The following is a 19,971-nucleotide window of genomic DNA, read 5'->3' as shown; positions in this document are numbered from 1 at the left end:
TTTATGCAGTGGTATGCTGGGGGGGCATTAAGGCCAAGATCACAAAGAAGGCCAGTTCGGTTGTTGTTTTGTTGCTCAAAATGGAGGAGCTGCAGTCAGTCGCAGAGAGGAGAATTAGGGACAAAACAATCTCCATGCTGGCTAACCCCTCCCATCCACTTTATGGAGACTCGCAGGATAGGGTGAGCACCTTTAGTCGTAGGCTCACTTTTCCTCCGAAAATGCACAGAGCGGTATACTCTCCTTTTTACCAAACGCAAATCAGACTATACAACACATAGAACTTTATCCCCCAAAATGCTTATAGAGCGTCGCAGTCCCGCCTCCTTTCAGAACAACGATGGCACCGGAAGAGAATTTCCCATAAATTTTGTAAGACATTTAAGCCTCGGACAAAGCTAACTCTGCTCCTGACAAATCATGACAATAAACACATTTTTTGGGCCAACCAATAATTAGGAGGAAAAAAAAGTGTTGTACCCTGCCATTTTCTTCTTCTTTCAAAGTATTTGTTCGGCTCATGATTTGTCAGGAGCAGAGTTGGCTTTGTCTGAGGCTTAAAGGTCTTTAAATAAATACTTTCTTGAAACGTCTATGGAAAGTCGAAGGGGAAATTCTCTTCCGGTGCCCTCGCAGGGGTCGGGACTGCGACGCTCTATGGTCATGTGTCTGTGGTCCATGGTCTCATTGTCATTATGTCCATTTGTGTCTTATGTGTTTCTGTTTGTCTGTATTTGTTTATTTCACATTATGCTGCTGTCCATCCATCAATCCATCTTCAACCACTTATCGGTAGTCGGGTCGCGGGGGCAACAGCTCCACCAGAGTGCTCCAGACTTCCCTCTCCAGAGCAACATTAGTGACTTCCTCCTGGGGGATTCCGAGACGTTCCAAGGCCAGTGAGTCGATGTGTTTCCTCCAACTGCGCCTTGGTCTGCCCCGGGGGTCTCCTCCCAGTGGGACGTGCGTCGAGGACCTCCCTAGGGAGGCGCCCGAGAGGCATCCTAACCAGATGCCCGAACCACCTCAGCTGACTCCTTTCCAGGCGAAGGAGCAGCGGTTCTACTCCGAGTCTCTCTCGTGTGACTGAACTTCTCACTAAGGGAGATGCCAGCCACCCGTCGAAGAAAACTTATTTCGTATCACTTTCCCTGCGGGGATAATAAAGTACTGTACATCTCATCTCATCATGATTCTATCAACATTACATCTGCTCTGGGGTCTTGTCGAGTAAAACACTGTTATCGCATGAAGACTTTCTGTTTATTAGGCGACTAGGCAATGATTAGGACAGACACAAAGCCAGATATTAGCACATTAAGATTTTTTTCTCCATTGTTTATTTCGCAAATGTGTGAAAGAACACTTGCAAAGAACATCTTGAAAGTTGGTCCAGTAGAAAAAAAAAGAAAAAACACTTGAATGATTTAATACTTTTTTGTTGTTCAGCTTTCAATTCTGTCAAATAAGTTTGGAATCTATATTTAGTCTACTCAAAGGAACAGATTGCTAGTGGGTATTTCAATCTTTCAATCATATATAAATATCCAGAAATCTTCTCATTTCCTAATGCAAACCTAAGAAAGAGTAAAAATGACTGGATAGAAACGGCATCATCTACATACGAAAGGGATTAGCTGGCTATAAAATGTACAGTATTTAAAATTTAACTTAAGTATTCACATTCATATATAAAACTTACAAAACCAGGATCTTTCAAACCCACTAAAAATAGCTTTTTTCTGTTACTGCTGAAAGATCATCTTAAATTACCATAAACGTAATGGATTATTTATTATCAGCATCATTATTATTATTAATATCATCATTTCATCTGTACTGTTTTTTATTCTTTTTTTCTCTCTTTTTTTCAGACTTTTTGATTCATTAAAAAAAAAAAAAACCTTTTAAGTCAATAAATTAACATGCTACCTCTGTCCCTGAAAGCCAATACTCAACTGTGTGTTACTGAGTGAGAGCGAGACAGGTGTGTTTTGGAATGTGTGTGTGTACTGTGTACTGTGTACTGTGTACTGTGTGTGTGTGTGTGTGTGTGTGTGTGTGTGTGTGTGTGTGTGTGTGCGTGCGTGCGTGCGTGTGTGCGTGCGTGCGTGCGTGCGTGCGTGCGTGCGTGCGTGCGTGCGTGCGTCAACATTTGAAACATTAGCACACCCGTCTCAAACTCGAAGGGAAGGTGGGGAAGGGTGAGGAGGTGGATGGGGTTATTCTGTGTCCATACAAAAAATAATTCACTGTAAATATATAATATATATTTATACATATTTGAATATATTTACAAATATACCCAGCACTATACATTATACTGTGTATCGTTTTTTTTTTTTCCTTTCTCCATATAATAACTGCACGGGCTTTTTCGAGAAGAGCACGTAAAAAGAAATGCGACCGTATAACAAAATAAACGAGAGGCAGTGTCTGTATATTGCGCTCTTCTTCTCCTGTTCTCTGGTTTGTTAGGTTTTCCTATTGCGTCATCCTCTTGCAGTCCCTTGTTTTAAGTTCAGAATGGTCCATATTACATTCCTCTGGGATCAACATCCCTCTGGGATCCACCGACAAGCAACAAAAGTCTCGGAATGCCGGCCAGCCAACGGAATGGAATCACGTCACGTTGTGTATTTCTCCAAAAACAAGAACAACGCGAGAACGCAAAATGACAAAAAAAACAAAACAACAACAACAAAACAATGGCGCGAAGAGAGCTACACCTGGAATCATCCATCCATTCATTCAGTCAGTCAGTAAAGGAAGAAGTCTTGCAAGGTCCCTGCCCTCTCTGCCTTAAACGTGTGTGAACATTTGAATGTGTGTGTGTGTGTGCGTGCGTGCGTGCGTGTGTGACAGCAGCGCTGCCGCCAGCCCACTCCCATACAGGTTCATTTGTCCATTGGGAACCAGCGGGGTTGATGGAGGGGGGGGGCAGGAAGTTGTAGGGAGGAGGGGGGGTACCGTGGAAGTGTGGAAGTGTGTGTGTGTGTGTGTGTGTGTGTGTGTGTGTGTGTGTGTGTGTGTGTGTGTGCGCGCGCACGTGTGTGTTTGTGATGAGGGATGGGCCAGGTCACGTTGGGGTTTCGGAGGCAGAAGTTTGGGCTTGCGGGGGGGGTAGGGGGCGGCTGAGGGTGGTGGTGGTGCTGGTGGAGGCCCGGCCCGAGGAGGAGGAGGTTTGGAAGGGCCTCATGTTTTGACACCCCCGTTGATGTGCTGGTACTTGGGGAGGCAGGGCTCGTCCGGTAGCGGGTCATGGGAAAACACCGAGTCGTCACCAGAGGAGCAAGAGCTACGAGTGTCGGGGAAGCTGGGGGAATACTGCTCGGCTGGAGCGCACAGGTCCAGATACTCCTACACACACACACACACAGTCACACACACACACACACACACACACACACACACACACACACACACACACACACACACACACACACACACACACGCACACGCACACGCACACACACGAGAGACAGAGATCTGGATGAGATTACTTACACTCGTAGCATAAACTCTAAAGGTGGAGATGGGGAAAGAATCAAAGGACACAGACAGAGTAGTACAGGGACCAGTGTAAAGTAACTTAGTACATTTACATTACATTACATTTTACGTACTGTACAATTTTGAGGTATTTATACTTTACTCTGAGAATTTTCAGTACTTTTACTTCTTACTCCACTACATCTCAGAACCAAAATTTGTACTTTGACTCAACTGCAATTATTTGAATTTTTTAGTTTTAGTTACTTTGGCGATTTTAGATTTTAGAAAATACAGTAAACCACTTCAGTCCCATATACATTTCGGCCATTTGAAAATAGCCGATCTACAGGCTCACAATGCATTGTGAGCCTGTAGATCAGCTATTTTAAAAAGATACATTTGAGTACTTTTTTCACCATGCACTGACAGGGACTTTCCAGTGAACGGGAAGAGAGCTAGACAAAGAGGAGAGCAGTATCACCTTCCATCATCGTTATTTACGTAAACCGTACCAAATCACCCCAGACGGATTTATGAAGTGCCGGGCCCAGCACGGGACAGCATAATAAACCTACATCGGATACCATATGAAAATATTTTGCAGGGATAATAGTTAATACACCATTTGTCAGCCTTCTGATTTTCCCCGTCTGACTAACCAGCAGGCTCTTTCTGCCTTGTTCCGCCCTGGTTCCGCCTTGTTTATGTTGAATTTGCTAAAACATAATTTTTGGAGAATAAAAAAACTAAAACTAAAAACAAACATATGCCCAGTCACCATGCTGCACCTGTGATGTTACTTTTGTTTTACTGACATTACGTTTAAAATAAGAATTGAATGCGCAGAATATCAATACGAAGCAACTGAAAAACACGATGGAGAGAAAAGATTTTTGTCCAACCCACGAAACGGCAACCAATGGGTGCGAAGAGAGGCACAACCACGGGGCGAGAATTGACAAAGGGTGAATTGGTCAGGTCTCGGGGGCTGTGCGTACCGTATAGTCAGTGTTGAACCCACTCCGTCCACTACAATGGGCTGTGCGTTCCGTATAGTCAGGGTTGAACCCACTCCGTCCACTACAATGGGCTGTGCGTTCCGTATAGTCAGGGTTGAACCCACTCCGTCCACTACAATGGGCTGTGCGTTCTGTATAGTCAGGGTTGAACCCACTCCGTCCACTACAATGGGCTGTGCGTACCGTATAGTCAGGGTTGAACCCACTCCGTCCACTACAATGGGCTGTGCGTTCTGTATAGTCAGGGTTGAACCCACTCCGTCCACTACAATGGGCTGTGCGTTCTGTATAGTCAGGGTTGAACCCACTCCGTCCACTACAATGGGCTGTGCGTTCTGTATAGTCAGGGTTGAACCCACTCCGTCCACTACAATGGGCTGTGCGTACCGTATAGTCAGGGTTGAACCTTAGAGTATATATGAATAGAGACGGCACCCGGAGGAAACCCTGAGGAGAAATGGACATAGTGGCCGAATTTGGTATTGCAGCGCTGGGCCAAACACATGAACGCGCTTGTCCATTGACTATCATTGTGCACGTTCACGATGACACGTGAACGCTGTTTCATACGTGAACGCCGCTGTTTCATACGTGAACGCGTGCAATGATAGTCAACGGGCAGCGCGTTCATGTGTTTGGGGCAAATCCATCCCAGAATGCACTCTGTTCCTGAGTGAAATCGCCTCATGCGCTTTTGAGCAACTTAATGCAAGTGGATGAGAGGAGATATCCGGTGCCGTCTCTATTCATATATACTCTAAGGGTTGAACCTACTCAGTTTCGCACCAGTGAGGGGTGGGAGGGGATTGGGGGGCGGGGGGAAAGGCGACGCAACGCCCCTTCCAGGTACACTCGCCCGGTGTGGGCGTGGCTATTCGTCTTGGGTGTGACGCAGTAACTGGGGCCGTCGCCTTGACCCCCCCCCCCCTTTCACAACGTGCCACGATGCACCACGTTGTGAGCTTGTAGATCTACTATTTTTAAATAAGTCTTGAAGAAAATTAAAAAAATGTGACAACACAAATCTTGTATGGAGGGTTGCTGGCATAACATGTTTTCAGACGGGGGTCCACAGACAAATATATATTAATTTGGGGGTCCTTGACTGGTTTAAACAACATTAGGAAACAAGTAAAAAAGAAAAAAAAACGTAACTACAAATATTTACATATTTAGTTACAGAAAAAACAAGCCCAAAGTCGCTTATAATAAGTGGACATGGCAACAGTGGCTGAGAGCAGCTAGTGGAGACAAGGGAAGAGCTTAGAGTATATATGAATTTGATATTGCAGCGTGGGCCGTTGACTATCATTGTGCACGTTCACGATGACACGTGAACGCTGAATGCCTGCAATGATAGTCAGCGGCAGCGCGTTCATGTGTTTGGGCCCAATCCATCCCAGAATGCACTCTGTTCCTACCCAGAATGCACAGTGAAATCGCCTCATGCGCTTTTGAGCAACTTAATGCAAGTGGATGGGAGGAGAACTCGGGTGCCGTCTCTATTCATATATACTCTAAGGGGAAGAGACATGTCACCCTGGCTCTCTCAGCTCCGGGTTCACGTCATTCTCCGCTGCAGACCAAACAAACATGGCAACCGAAATTGGACCTCAAGAGTGCCAGCAACCCTAGGCTAGGATGAATGGATTTCTCTCTCATTTTTTATTTTTTTTGAAAGCAAGTGACTGAATAAATAGACCAGGAATCTGGCAGTACTCGGAGCCCTCCCCGAAAAAAACAGAGGAAAGATGAAAACCCCCAAGAAATATGCCTGTTATTAATTTTTGAATTGGTCCAGCGTTTCAGTGGTTGTTTTTTTGGTCTTTTCATCTCGGGCCCCCATTGTTCACCCCCTTGACTTGCACGGCAGTTATTGGGACTAGTTGTGAGGAGGAGGAAGAGTTCTTGGGCCTTTTCGAGAAAAATGAGTGCTGGCTCCCATTTTCCCAGCTCAACACAAGGAGGCTCACGTTACTAAAGACCTCCACATCTGCCAGCGGTTTGGGGCAAGAGGGGAAGGCAAAAAGAAAGACAAGAGGAGAGGAGGGAAAAAAACTAAAAAAGAAAGTGCTTTATTACATTTCAAAAGTTCAAACTCAAAGTTGGGGCCCCTTTTTTCTTTCTTTGGCATAAATACATGAAGTCCCGCTCCGGGAGCAGACGAGTCCTGACAGATTTCCATCCACGGCCTCTCTTCAGCCCCTGCGCGCGGATATCGCACACGACAGGAGGAGAGGGGGGGGGGGGATGGAAAGAAACGCTGGCCATTACGGGGAGCGAAGCATGGCTGCGATGATTGGGTACCTTCGTCGGCTGTGGCAGCCTGCATCAAATCTGGCGGCCATTTTCTGATCACCATAGGGGTTGCATGTCAGCAAGGCCGCCTCTGAAGTTTAGCAACTACTAAGCTAGCTGAGACCTGGGCTCACCCTGTCAGGTGTGTGATGAGACGTGTGTTGTGACGTGTAGGAATGGACAATCTTGTCATGGTTTTTAGCGGTTTTCAGTTTTGTGCCTTCCATACGTCCAGAATGATATTTCATGTCTTAGGACCGCGGTTCCCAAAGCCAGGGGGTCCGCAAAATATATACATATTTTTGCTAGTGAATTAAAGGACCACTTCACCACTTTTCAACCTTTCTTCATATAATAGGTCCTCACTAATAATCATGATAAAATGGCACGATTTTTTTCTACTCAGTTCGTGTCTCATAGGAGGGCTGTGGGCAGTTTAGAAACCGTCTTCCAGTGACATCATCATTAGGCAGATATATTTTTAAACAAGATTTATTTACAAAAATGTTTAGATTTTCATTATCGTAAGAATGATGGCTTCCATTTTCGTATTGCAACTTTTCAGGACTAGTAAGCCTGCAGTTTCTATTAGCTTGTATTCCCCATTGATGATGTCACTGGAAGACGGTTTCTGAACTGCCCACAGCCCTCCTATGAGACACAGACTGAGTAGAAAAAAAATTGCACCATTTTTTTCATGATTATTTGTGAGGACCTACTATATGAAGATAGGTTGAAAAGTGGTGAAGTGGTCCTTTAAGGTATGTGTGATATGTGAGTTTACCATAATCACAGTAATCCTTAGTCATATTCCATCATATTCATTTTGGATAGAAATGAAACAGACTCGCAGTCACTTACAGTTAAGAGCACTGCAGAGGCTGCGTGTATGTGACCAGCTGTTGCTCGTTGATGCTCGTTAATGCATCACAGAAGGCAATTATGTTTCTGCACTATAGCAAATAGGTCTACATCTATTCTAAGATAGCGTCTTTAATAAAAGTTGTGAAAATGTGGTAGCGCGTTGTTGTGACATCGATTGAAAAGTTTGAATACAAATAGTTCCAATGGCATTTCTAAATGTAAGGTTGTAAGTATATTGGTGAGGGTGAGGAGGGTACTTGGGGAAAATGTATCCCCTCCAAGGGGGGCACCTGGGCCGAAAGAAGTTAGAGAACGCCTGTCTTAGGCAAGGGAACTCAGCTGGAGGGAGATAGGACAGGACAGGACAGGACAGGACAGGACAGGACAGGACAGAGGAAGCTATATCTGGCGTGCACTCACCTCGTTGGAGTTGAGGGTTAGGATCCGATCCAGGTCCTCCACTAGCTGCTTGAACGTTGGTCTGTGGGACGAGATGGCGTGCCAACAGTCTTTCATCATCATGTACCTGAAGAGACAGAGAGCGATGGAGAGGCAGGGAGAGAGAGAGAGAGAGAGAGAGAGAGAGAGAGAGAGAGAGAGAGAGAGGGGGGGGGGGGTAGAGGGAAAGAAGTGAGGTTTGGTTAGCAGATTGAACCCCTGTGGTTCCTATTCTGTTTAGTTTGTTTTTAGACTTGGTGTACAGAGCGAAGAAACAAGAGGATCTAGTATGGAACCCTGATGGACCCCAGTCAACTAAGCATCCGTTTTCATTCCGGTTACGTACAGCAGGGTCCATAACGGGTCCATTTGGTTCCATTTGTACACTCTCAGAGTTACATTAACTTTGATTTTAGAATATAAATTGGGGTCCCAGAGATAGAGACGTCATTAAAGGTGGGGTCCGTAGACTAATGCATGTCAAACTGGGGGGTCCTTGAAATGAAACGAGTTGAGAATCACTGCTAGAGCCATAAACATCTCCTCTTATGGGGTGGTCCCTCAAATATCTTTTCAAATGGGGGGTCCGCAGGCTAATAAGTCGACCCTGTGGACACGCACACACACACAGAGAGAGAGAGAAGCCATGCCAGCTACCACTTGCTCTCAACTCGCTCACTTTGAGTTTCAAATATTGCCTGTCAGACACGACTGTGGTGATTTATGTCTCTCTGCACCAGGTGAGCCCAAAGCATCCTGGCTCCGCCGAGCACAATTTCCCTCAGTTAGTGAACGACTGGAACGTCTCGCTTTGCAATCATGCCTCGGGGAAAAAAGGGGGGGGGGTTCGGTTTTGGGTTCTTCACACTGCTAGTGAGTGCCATTCAACACTAGGCCGGATTAATTTTAATACATAACCTCTAACTTCATTGATTTGAATTATCTTTGCATAATCGCCATAATCGTTTCCATGTTGAAAATATGTCATATATTTTACACTTTCAAAAATAGCATTGTGAGTTTGTGGATCGGCTATTTCCACTGTTGATGTTTTTTTAACCCATTTAGTTAAAAACATTCACTTTGAAAGAATATATATTCAAAGATTTGCGCCACATTTTTACGATTTAAAAAAAAAAAGCAGACCTACAAGCTCGTAGCACGCCACTCGGTGGCGCGCTATGAGCTTGTAGATCTGCTATTTTTCAATAGCTAAATTATAACAATGTTTAAAACACCAAAAGGGGTTCCCGCCCAAAATGGGTTAAATTAAGTGCTTAAGACGAAAGAACGAGATTAATTTAATAATGCACGATAAAACGAGATTTGATAAAAAGAGCATTAATCCAGTTTGAAAAAACATTTGTTACCTAAGTTTAGCCTCCGTCGGTCGCTAGCCACTGCTGGCATCCATGGCAGAAACACCTGAATACCAAATCTTCTGTTTACGTGCACGTGCACACGGTCTTTAGTGACTTTAGGGCTCATTATAGGATAAAATACGATGTTCTGAGCTTAATAAAACATTAATTCGAGCTCCCGCTAACGATATATTTGCCTAAAACGCAAACAGAAATGTCATTTTTATTCATAATAAATAAATCGCAATTATTTGTGTGACTGTTAATCGTCATGTAAATAAATGCCAAGACCGTGACAGCCCTGTGCAACACTATAAGGCTGTCTGCTGTCCACTGTGTCTCTCCAGTGTTTACAGGAGCGAGCCGTGCCATTGTCTGCTGTACTGACCGGCGAGGCCCTGTTGTTGAATGAGGACATTGATAGCAGTCAGAGGCAGCTGTGCAAAGGGCCCAAAGAGAGTGGACAGTAATGGAGACTGGCTCTGGTCTGATTGATAGCACCAGGGCCAAATTAGCCATTGGGCCAGTGGGGCCGTGGCCCAGGGGCCCTTGGTTTCTCAGGGGTCCTTTGGGGAAATTGGACCACTCTGTACTGGGTTTATGGCCCCGAAAAGAGCTCCTGGAGACCTTCATTGGCCATTGATTTTGTTAAATTTAGGTCCAAAATTTGATAAAAACATGAAAATTCTGCGCGCACACAGGCTATGGGGGCCCCCAGAAAATGTACCGGCCCATGGGCCCTCATGGGGGTTAATCCGTCCCTGGATAGCACAGCGAGTATTGGTGTTTCCAAAGAGGCCCCTTTTCCACCAGAATAACTTCTTTCTAGAACTGGTTCCGTTCTAGATTCTTCTCGGGAACCAGTTCCGAACCAACTTTCAGGGTTTCAGAACCAATTCATTTTCAGTGGAAACGCTCTGAACGGGTCGATATTAGGCGGGAAAAAAGGAACAGAACCGGTTCAACCCCCTGGTGGAAAAGGAACCTTATAGTCAAAAAGGTGTTCTAAAGACGGGCCTTGTGAATATGGTATTCATGTAACTGCATCATACTGGAATGTACAGTATGTAACCAAAAAGTATTAACCCATTTAGACATGACACTAGATTCTACAAAATGTCTTCTGAATCCTCAAAGTGTTTTCAGAAAAACCCATGTTTCTATGTCAGTGGTGCTCAACCTTTTTCATGTCAAGGAACCCAGAATTATCTGGATTTGGCTGCGGACCCCCCCCCCCCCCCCCCATCTGAAAATATGTAGTTCCAGGGACCTCCCAGAAGCAAATATTTGAGTTAAAAACGTTCGCTCTGAAAGAATATATATTCAAAGATTTGCAGCACATTTTCACGATTCTTCAAAAATAGCAGATCTACAAGCTCGTAGCGCGGCACCGAGTGCCGCGCTACAAGCTTGTAGATCTGCTATTTTTTCAATAGCTAAAGTATAACATAATGCTTAAAAGACCAAAAGGGCTTCCCCGTCCTGAATGAGTGAATATGTCAAGAAAAAACAACCACTTCTATGTGACGGGTGGAAATTAGGGCTTTAAGCAACTAGTCGACTATTCAACTATAGTCGACTAGTAAAAATCACTAGAAGTGAAAGCCCTAGTGGAAATAGGGTCCCTTACAGTTCATTGGTGCAGTTGCCAGGCTTGTCCATGCGATGTCCCTCTTTCAGCAGCTTGAAGAGCTCTTCCACGGGGATGCCAGGGTAGGGGGAGCCCCCCAGGGTGAAGATCTCCCACATCAGCACCCCAAACGACCAGCTGTTGAGAGAAGAACACATCAAATGTGTTATTAATTAAGTCAGTTTCATCGCTTGTACGCAAGAATGACGACAACTGGAGCTGTTGGTGGTCACTGATTTGTGCAATACTTTTATGAGGGGGAAAAAAACATCACAACTCCCCAGTCCTAAATGGCTCCATTTAATGACCAGCGTCGGTCCCATGATCTAAATCACATCAGACCAAATAAGAATTTGTCCACGACCGAATAAATCCCACCTCTTCCTGGTGACATGTAAATAAGATAATCAACTGGTGGCCATGTGGCTATAAGAGGTGGGGAGGACAGCAGTGTGACCAGTGTCATTGCTCCCTTTCTGCCCCTCTGGCAGCCTGGAGCCTGTGGGCAGTGCCACTCCAGCTCTGGCCTCAAAGATGGCTTTTGTGCCTGGCTGAACTGTCACAGTGGCTATCATTGTCCAAGTCACACACACACACACACCACACCAAAACAAACAGCGCGGACCACCCACAGCAGACAAAAGGGAGAGTTTCTTTTTTTTGCGACTCCGGAGATAGCGATTAAAGATTAACTACTTCCTCAGATATAAAGCATCCGGTCATTTAGCTATCAATGATTCCATGGTGGCTCAATCAATCAGTGTCATCCAACCTTTTCATAGAAGAGACCGATGGTATTGTACCGCAGTATCTCTGCGATGCATCAGTGAAGCATTCTTACTCTGAAAGCATGCTGGGTTTGTGTCAGCAACAAAGAGTTTACTATAACTCTGACACTTATATGAGTGTATGTGGCACACACAGGCACCCATGTTAGTGATCCGATGTGGCTACCAGGCCTCGGACAGGCAGGCGTTTGGGTTTTTCTGTTTTTAGAGCCTGACGTTTTGGTCCGATGTCCACCGATTAGTGCTGCCAACGAATATTCCATATTCGAATGAATATGCGAATGTAAAAAATAAAAGAATAATCGAATATTTTAAATTAAGATTCGAATAAAAAAAATAACAATGAAATTGCTGTGTGAGTTCTGGCGAGACTCGGTGCCACGTAAACTAAAACATTATACAAAAATTAGGCTATTAATTATGAATCATTAGATCATTTGATCTCGCAAGACTCAAGAGAGTGCATTTCTCAGCACCAACTGACCAATTTCCGGCCCATACAGGACCGGATCATATAGATAAAGACATTCGACATTAGAAATCATTCATTTGAGAAAACCTTGATTTGATAATGAATAAATAAAAAAATAAATTGGCTATTATTTTTTTACATTTCTGAAAATGTTTCTGAAACGTTTGAAAGTTTAAGAACGCCATGTTGAAAGTGGTTAAACCGATGGAACACATCAACTGCACAATATGCAGATACCGAAAAAACCCCCAAAAAAAACAAATAAATGAGCCCAATACTGGCCAGACTGATAGCGGTCAGGCTCTAACCCATTTAGACCTGAGATCAGATTCTAAAAATGTCTTCTACATCCTGACAGTTTTCTGAAAAAGCTGTTTCTATGTCAGTCGTTCTTCGATTTTTCAAAAATAGCAGACCTACAAGCTCGTAGTGCGCCACTCGGTGGCGCGCTATGAGCTTGTAGATCTGCTATTTTTCAATAGCTAAAGCATAACATAATGCCAACACCAAAAGGGGTTCCCGCCCAAAATGGGCTAATGTGTTTACAGAACCACCCATGGGCCTGTGCTCTCTTCCACCTCACCCTCCATATCTCTCCCTCTGTTGACACTCTCATCTGCTGCTTTCAATGCCACTTTGTTTCTATCACTCACCTCTTGTTAGTTCATTTACACACACACATGCACACACACGCACACACACACACACACACACACACGTGCGCGCGGCTCAGTTAACACCAACATGCGCATGCAGGCTCACCAGCTGCAGTTCATGTATGTTTCTACTATAGCATCCTAAATGGTGTTATACCGTTAGCAGAAGATGCTGCCCAGTTGTTAGAACATTTCCACTTCTCAACGGACCGTCCTGCTGAAACTGACTCGCGCATTCAAACATCAGTCACATAAACATCTGAAGCACACTTCAGGTTACGTACTGTAGGTACGGTAACGCGACAGAGGCTTGTGACACTACGAGCTTGTAGATCTGCTATGTCGGGGAGCAAACATGAATATGATGTCGGAAAGCCACGGCGATAAATATCCATCCATACATCAACGGATCCAGTCACAAACACAATGATGGAGGCGCTGTAGTAGAGATATTTTTTTGAGCGGTGCCTCCAATGACTAGGGATGGAGTCCGAAAATCGGGTCCATTACAAACCCGGTTCGGCATTTATCGAGACCCGAGTATCAATAAGCGTTTGGCTTGTCGAGTCTGTTATCGGGTATAAGGGGGCTGTGTGCCTGCCTGCCTGCCTGCCTGCCGTATGAACAGCTGCAATACCGCTGGGTGACCTAAAGCAGGTACTGTCGAGCAGCCTAAAAGGACCATTCACACTGAGCACTGTAACTATAACTGCACCCAGGCCATTTTTCACCCCTGTGTCAATTATTATCTAATGTGATCCTGGGCTCTACACACCCTCCGCCAACCTGGGGAGAGCAACGGACTGTGATCCTGGGCTCTACACACCCTCCGCCAACCTGGGGAGAACAACGGACTGTGATCCTGGGCTCTACACACCCTCCGCCAACCTGGGGAGAGCAACGGACTGTGATCCTGGGCTCTACACACCCTCCGCCAACCTGGGGAGAGCAACGGACTGTGATCCTGGGCTCTACACACCCTCCGCCAACCTGGGGAGAGCAACGGACTGTGATCCTGGGCTCTACACACCCTCCGCCAACCTGGGGAGAGCAACGGACTGTGATCCTGGGCTCTACACACCCTCCGCCAACCTGGGGAGAGCAACGGACTGTGATCCTGGGCTCTACACACCCTCCGCCAACCTGGGGAGAGCAACGGACTGTGATCCTGGGCTCTACACACCCTCCGCCAACCTGGGGAGAGCAACGGACTTGAACTCATGCTTCCTTTTTTTTGCTTTCTTGTAGGGTAGCGGTTCAGTGATACTCCACCTACTGACCAGCCCCACCTCCTTGAACGGACCCCCCCCCCCCCACCCACACACACACACACACACATTGCCATGGCAAAGCCTGGTCGTGATGCAAAGCGTGTGCCAACTCCAGCCTGCGCCGTACGTACGTGCCCGCAAGGCTGCAACACCTTAGCGTTGTCCTACCCCCTCTCCCCCGGGGGCCCATTTGTCAAAACAAACATGGGGGGGGGGGGGGGGGTTCATTGGGAATTCATGTATTCATTTAATCTGATGTCATGTATAGATCTCTCAGGCTTCCACCGAGGTTTGGGGGGGTGTAACGTACGGCATAATCCCCCCCCCCCCCCCCCCCCACACACACACACACACACACTCACACACCTCCTCTCCTCTGCTGTCCCTACAGTATATGTGAAAAAGGCAATTACTAAAAGTGAGTGATGAAACGTAATTAGTGGTGACATGCGCCACAAAGGAGTACAGCATGCCACTGGCTCCCTAGGTCTGCACCCCCCCCCACGCCACACACACAGCTATTGATTGGTGGCCACGATATGGAACATGAAGGACAGCATGCCTATACACACACACATACACACACACATACACACACACACACACACACACACACACGCATGCGCGCACGTGCGTTTTACGTGCACGCATGGAGACGTGCGCACACGTCTAAAGGAATGCTCTAATCGAGGTGCTTAACCGGCACCGTGAGCGCATGTTTGTGTGTGTGTGTGTGTGTGTGTGTGTGTGTGTGTGTGTGTGTGTGTGTGTGTGTGTGGTGCGGTGCGGTGCACTACTGCCCTATGTATGACTCATAAATACACGAATGAAATCTGCTTTTATTTTTTTCCCATGGCAGCACCACCACGACGTAACACATTTATCTAATTGCCACACACACTTTGTCTGCTGCCAAAAGGTCTGAGACGGGGAAACTTCAAACGGCAACGCTTGTCAGAATGCCTGAGACTCAAACGCCCAAAAAACAAGTGGGCCGCCATCCCTTTGTTCTTCGCACCTATTTTTAGAAAGAAGATGCTTGAAATAAAAGAGAGAGAGAGAGAGAGAAACAGAGAGAGAGAGAGAGAGAGACATGCCAGCCATTCACAAACCAGATGAATGAAAATGTAATACCCAAAGGGCGGGGGGGTATTTTGATCGTGAACCATTGCTCATTGTTTAACCCATTTTGACCTGAGATCAGATTCTAAAAATGTCTTCTACATCCTGACAGTTTTCTGAAAAAACTATGTTTCTATGTCAGTCGTTCTTCGATGTTTCAAAAATAGCGGACCTACAAGTTCGTAGCGCGCCACTCGGTGGCGCGCTATGAACTTGTAGATCTGCTATTTTTCAATAGCTAAAGCATAACATAATGCTAACACCAACAGGGGTTCGGGTGACTCCTTTGGCTCTAGGGTATATCGGTCCGGGCACCTATAGGCTGCTGATGCAGTCTGACGGCGTGCCGCCGGTTCGATTCCCGATCCCTGGCGAACCTTTGCTGCGTGTCACTCACCCATCTAGTCTCGCGTGGCCAGAAAACGATTCCACGATCTCCTAGACTATATAGAGTCTCGAAATCAGAGTAATCTGTTTTGTCATTTCCGTTCACAACAATATATTTTTTAGATATCTTAGGTTATTTTTGTATTTCCATTTTTGCTAAGCAGCAAGCGATATGCCGGTATGCTCATATCATTTCTATTTATATAAATGTGCGCGATTGTAAAGACGAAACGGAAGTGGGGAGGAGGCTCTCCACTTCCGCTTTATATTTTAACTCATGATCAGAGCTTCCGTTGCTCCAGACTGTATGACGGAAGCAACAGTCTGGCAACAACGCAAGAATACTCCCCCACCTCTCTCTCCCCAAGAATACTCCCCCATCTCTCTCTCTCCCCATTTCCTTTCAGACTACTGAATACTAATAAAAGGCAAATATCTTACAAAAAAATAAAAATAAAGATGTATGCTTTGTTGTAGTCTAAATGAAGCAGTAGAGTTGGGTAAATAAGGAGAAACAGGGGAGGTGGAGGGTGGTGGTGGTGTGGGATGAGGTGTGGGGTAACTGTTGCGTTCAGACATGTGTGAAGGCCCAGCCAGGAGGAGCGAGGGAGGGGAGAGACTTCCGTGCGAGGCTGGGGGGAGGGTGAGGGTGAGGCGTTTGTTGGGGGGATGGGGGTGGGGGTCGCCCCCCCCCCCCTTCCAGGCCCTTTGAAGCCGGTCAGATTAGTAACACAGCATTGGCTTCAAGTCTACCGTGAAATCCTCAACTTTCGCCACAGACCGGGTCGGTCGGTCAGCACCGGCCCCCTAAATGCTGCCACTCCCCCCGTTCCATCCTCCCTCCCTCCCTCCCCCCCTCCCTCCCTTCCACCAATACACACACCAACTGTCCACCAAAACAGTGGCTCCCCAAACCGTTCAGGTCGAGACCCAAAATAGACATTAAGACCTAGTTTGCCCAGGACACGAACTAGTGAAAATAGCAGGTCTACAGGCGCACGATGCGTTGCTGGGTGCCACGTTGCGAGCTTGTAGATCAGATATTTACACCTCGCCGAGTCCTCGTTGCTTGGACTCCTTCTAAGCAGTGTTGATTTTGACAGCAAAGTTTGATTTTAGTTTTAGTCATAGTCTCTTGAATAGTTTTGATTTAGTTTCAGTCACATTTAAGTCACCTGGAATGTTGTAGTGTTAGTCTAGTTTTAGTCAAAATTGCTTTTAGTCGACTAAATCAGCTGTAGATTTAGTCGACTAAAAGCACTTTTGGCAGGCCTTGAAGCCGTCGTAATGACCGATTTTACACTTGCTGAAAATAGCCGATCTACAAGCTCTTGTAGATCTGCTATTTTCAGTGTGAAAATGAGTGTGAAATGACTTATACTGGATCTCTTGTCCACTAGTCACTTCCTGACATTTTAGTCTAGTTTTTATTTGTTGACGAAATTGTCAGTATATTTATTTTTAGTCATCATTGCATAATTAGTCAATATTTAGTTTTAGTCATCATTGCATAGTTAGTCAATATTTAGTTTTAGTCATCATTGCATAGTTAGTCAATATTTAGTTTTCGTCATAGTGTCAGTCGACGAAATCAACACTGTATGGGAGACTAACTGGACACAGTTTGTGTGCAAATAGTACATGTTCACTGTAAGATCCTGATGATTGATTTAATTCCGACGTCGCTGATGATTGTGAAATTATTATTATTATTATTATTTTGCAAGGGTGCGTGACTGCGTGTGTCTGTGGGTGAGGAGAGGAGAAGATCAGTGTGGTGCATGGGGTGCAATACTTACACGTCACTCTGGTGTGTGTACACTCTGTCAAACAACGCCTCTGGAGCCATCCATTTAACTGGAAGACGACCCTGTGGACACAGAGAGAGAGAGAGAGAGAGAGAGAGAGGTCAAACGGTCATCCAGTTCAACTTAAACCTACAACCAGAACCAACCCAATCCCAAAGGCATGTTTGATTTTTTTTTTCTCCCTTTCTTTTCTTTTTGCCTGATCAGCATATTTTAATGAATTCCCAGCCAGGGAGACTCAATTACTCTCAGCTAGATGAACGACACACACCACCACCACCACCACCACCACCACCACAGGGACTGTCCCACAGGAGCATTAACCTTGCTAAAGCACCAGCAGGGTCTGATAAACAAGGTCACAGATAAAGGAGCAGAGTTTATCTCGGCATGCCATTAAAACACTATGGCCATGTCTGGGTCAGCTATAAGTACAGCTGACAAGCAGACTGGTCAATACTGTTATAGAAATTATGAGGACCCATCATAGGCAATCAGCAGAGGCGAAGGCACGACACAAGGAGTCCGGCATATCGTCATCTTTCTTTATTCGTTTCGATCATCTCAGTACAGCAGCATGGTCGCATGGTTGCGCATCGTAGTACAGTCAAAAGTCAAGCATCACCCTGTTCCTCCCTCAAGTTCTCCTTTCCCTCCCCTTTATTTCCCAACCACACACCCCCCAAATTGACAGTCAGTGACAGGTGTTTTATTCAAATACAACAGGACATGGACAGATAATAACAGGTGGTGTTACAACATCTCCGTTCATGGTATTGTTCATGGTGTTTGCTGACAGACAGGAACCCACTCTAAATGGGATAACAGAGATGCTATACAAAATGTTCATATAAGGATCTGCGCTAAAGATAAGGGTGACACACAAATAAGTATACCTTTGCTGACAGTATGGAGGAGTCAAGTCAGCTGTTAGATTGACAGGAAGACTGCTCTAAATGGGAGATAGTTGGAGGCAAGCAGGAAACAACTAATTTGAGAACACACCCAAGTAGGTAGAGGCAATAGTGACAGCTGTCAGGTGACAGCTGTCGGTCAGTCCGAATGCGTATTTGTGATAGTCCATCCTATTTGACTGAATGGAATACAATTATAGTTCTTATTGAATAGTAGAATTGGCATTCTAAAACTGCCACTACAATCCACCGCTTTATATATGAAAATTGATACCTTATTAATTTACATGGCCCAGGAGATTTTTAGAATGACAAATATTGATGATTAAAACTGTATGGCTAGATTCATGTTTGATGACAGTGGTCAGATAAAGAAGGTTTCGCTATTAAGAAATTTAAAAATTACTGGACACATCTAGAATCAAGAAAAACACATCTATAGTTAAATTAGAAGATAGTAAACACATCTAGTTAAATTTAGGAAGAAATTTAAGAAGATAGTAGAGCTTGTAGATCTGCTATTTATATATTTTTTTCTTTCCCTATACTATTTTTTAACTTTGTAATTCCACACTACAAAATACCTATAATAGTTAGTTTAAGAACCAAATGAACTGAAATGATTTAACTCAAATTAAAATAATTGAAATGGATTATATTAGGATAGAATTTAAACACTCAACAATTAAAATAATGTAATACTTTAAAACTTTAACCTGGTAAAACTTTAACATTAGGATATTCTCCATTGAACAAAACTATGGCCACTGTTAGTCCCCTCTCAGGCTGTTTTTCACACCCGAAAATAAATAAATAAATAGACTGATAATGACCACGTCCTGTATTTTAGGCTCTCTGCTACTTTTAACTCAGTTACACACAAACGCACAAATACCTTTCCTCCCCCCCCCCCTTCTGCCAGCTGGACAGAGAAAGAGAGAGAAAGGAAGGCTGTCAATCAGACATTTGTTTTTTTTCCAATATCGAATTAATTCAAATTAAACTGTTACTGATGTGACCAAGGTGAGGTCTCTTTGTCTTAATATTATCTCCATTCGTTCAACATTTTCTGTATTATATTACTTAAGTTAGCGTTCAACCAAAGAATATTTCATATTTATACCAGTGACTTTCTGATAAGGGACGTTCAACCCGAAACTGCTTTATATCATGTATTACTATACTGATAAAGGACGTTCAACCTTGAAGAGAAAGGAACTATTTAACTTTCGTAAGCTCACTAGATTCGATTTTTTGCAGATCTCACCCCGAAAATAAATCCTTTCTCTCTGTTTTCTATACTAAAGGCCTAGTGCTACCTAGTAAATACCAGAATTGACAGGAGATAAAATAATATTAGACGTTTAACCTTGTTAAACCCTCATAAATGATTGATTTCACACTATTGATTTTAACACCTTGAAACACTCACGATTTGAATAATTACT

At 44.7% G+C, this 19,971-nt stretch overlaps 1 protein-coding gene across 1 annotated transcript; it reads right to left on the bottom strand.

The window, feature by feature from the left end:
* Positions 1-1,305: 1,305 nt before the first annotated feature.
* On the bottom strand, positions 1,306-17,665 carry LOC306918939 (fibroblast growth factor receptor 2-like). The gene is made up of 4 exons (XM_079531775.1): positions 17,601-17,665; positions 11,106-11,243; positions 8,097-8,202; positions 1,306-3,360 (listed from the first exon to the last, which is right to left on the bottom strand). Exons 1-4 carry the CDS (start codon positions 17,648-17,650, stop codon positions 3,196-3,198), a joined length of 459 nt encoding a protein of 152 aa, XP_079387901.1. The 5' UTR covers positions 17,651-17,665; the 3' UTR covers positions 1,306-3,195.
* Between the last annotated feature and the right edge of the window lie 2,306 nt (positions 17,666-19,971).

The sequence above is a fragment of the Electrona antarctica genome, assembly GCF_951216825.1.
Source record: "Electrona antarctica genome assembly, contig: scaffold_212, whole genome shotgun sequence".
NCBI lineage: Eukaryota > Metazoa > Chordata > Actinopteri > Myctophiformes > Myctophidae > Electrona > Electrona antarctica.
The sequence above is the reverse complement of the archived record's forward strand: the minus strand, read 5'-3'. Positions and strand labels throughout refer to the sequence as shown.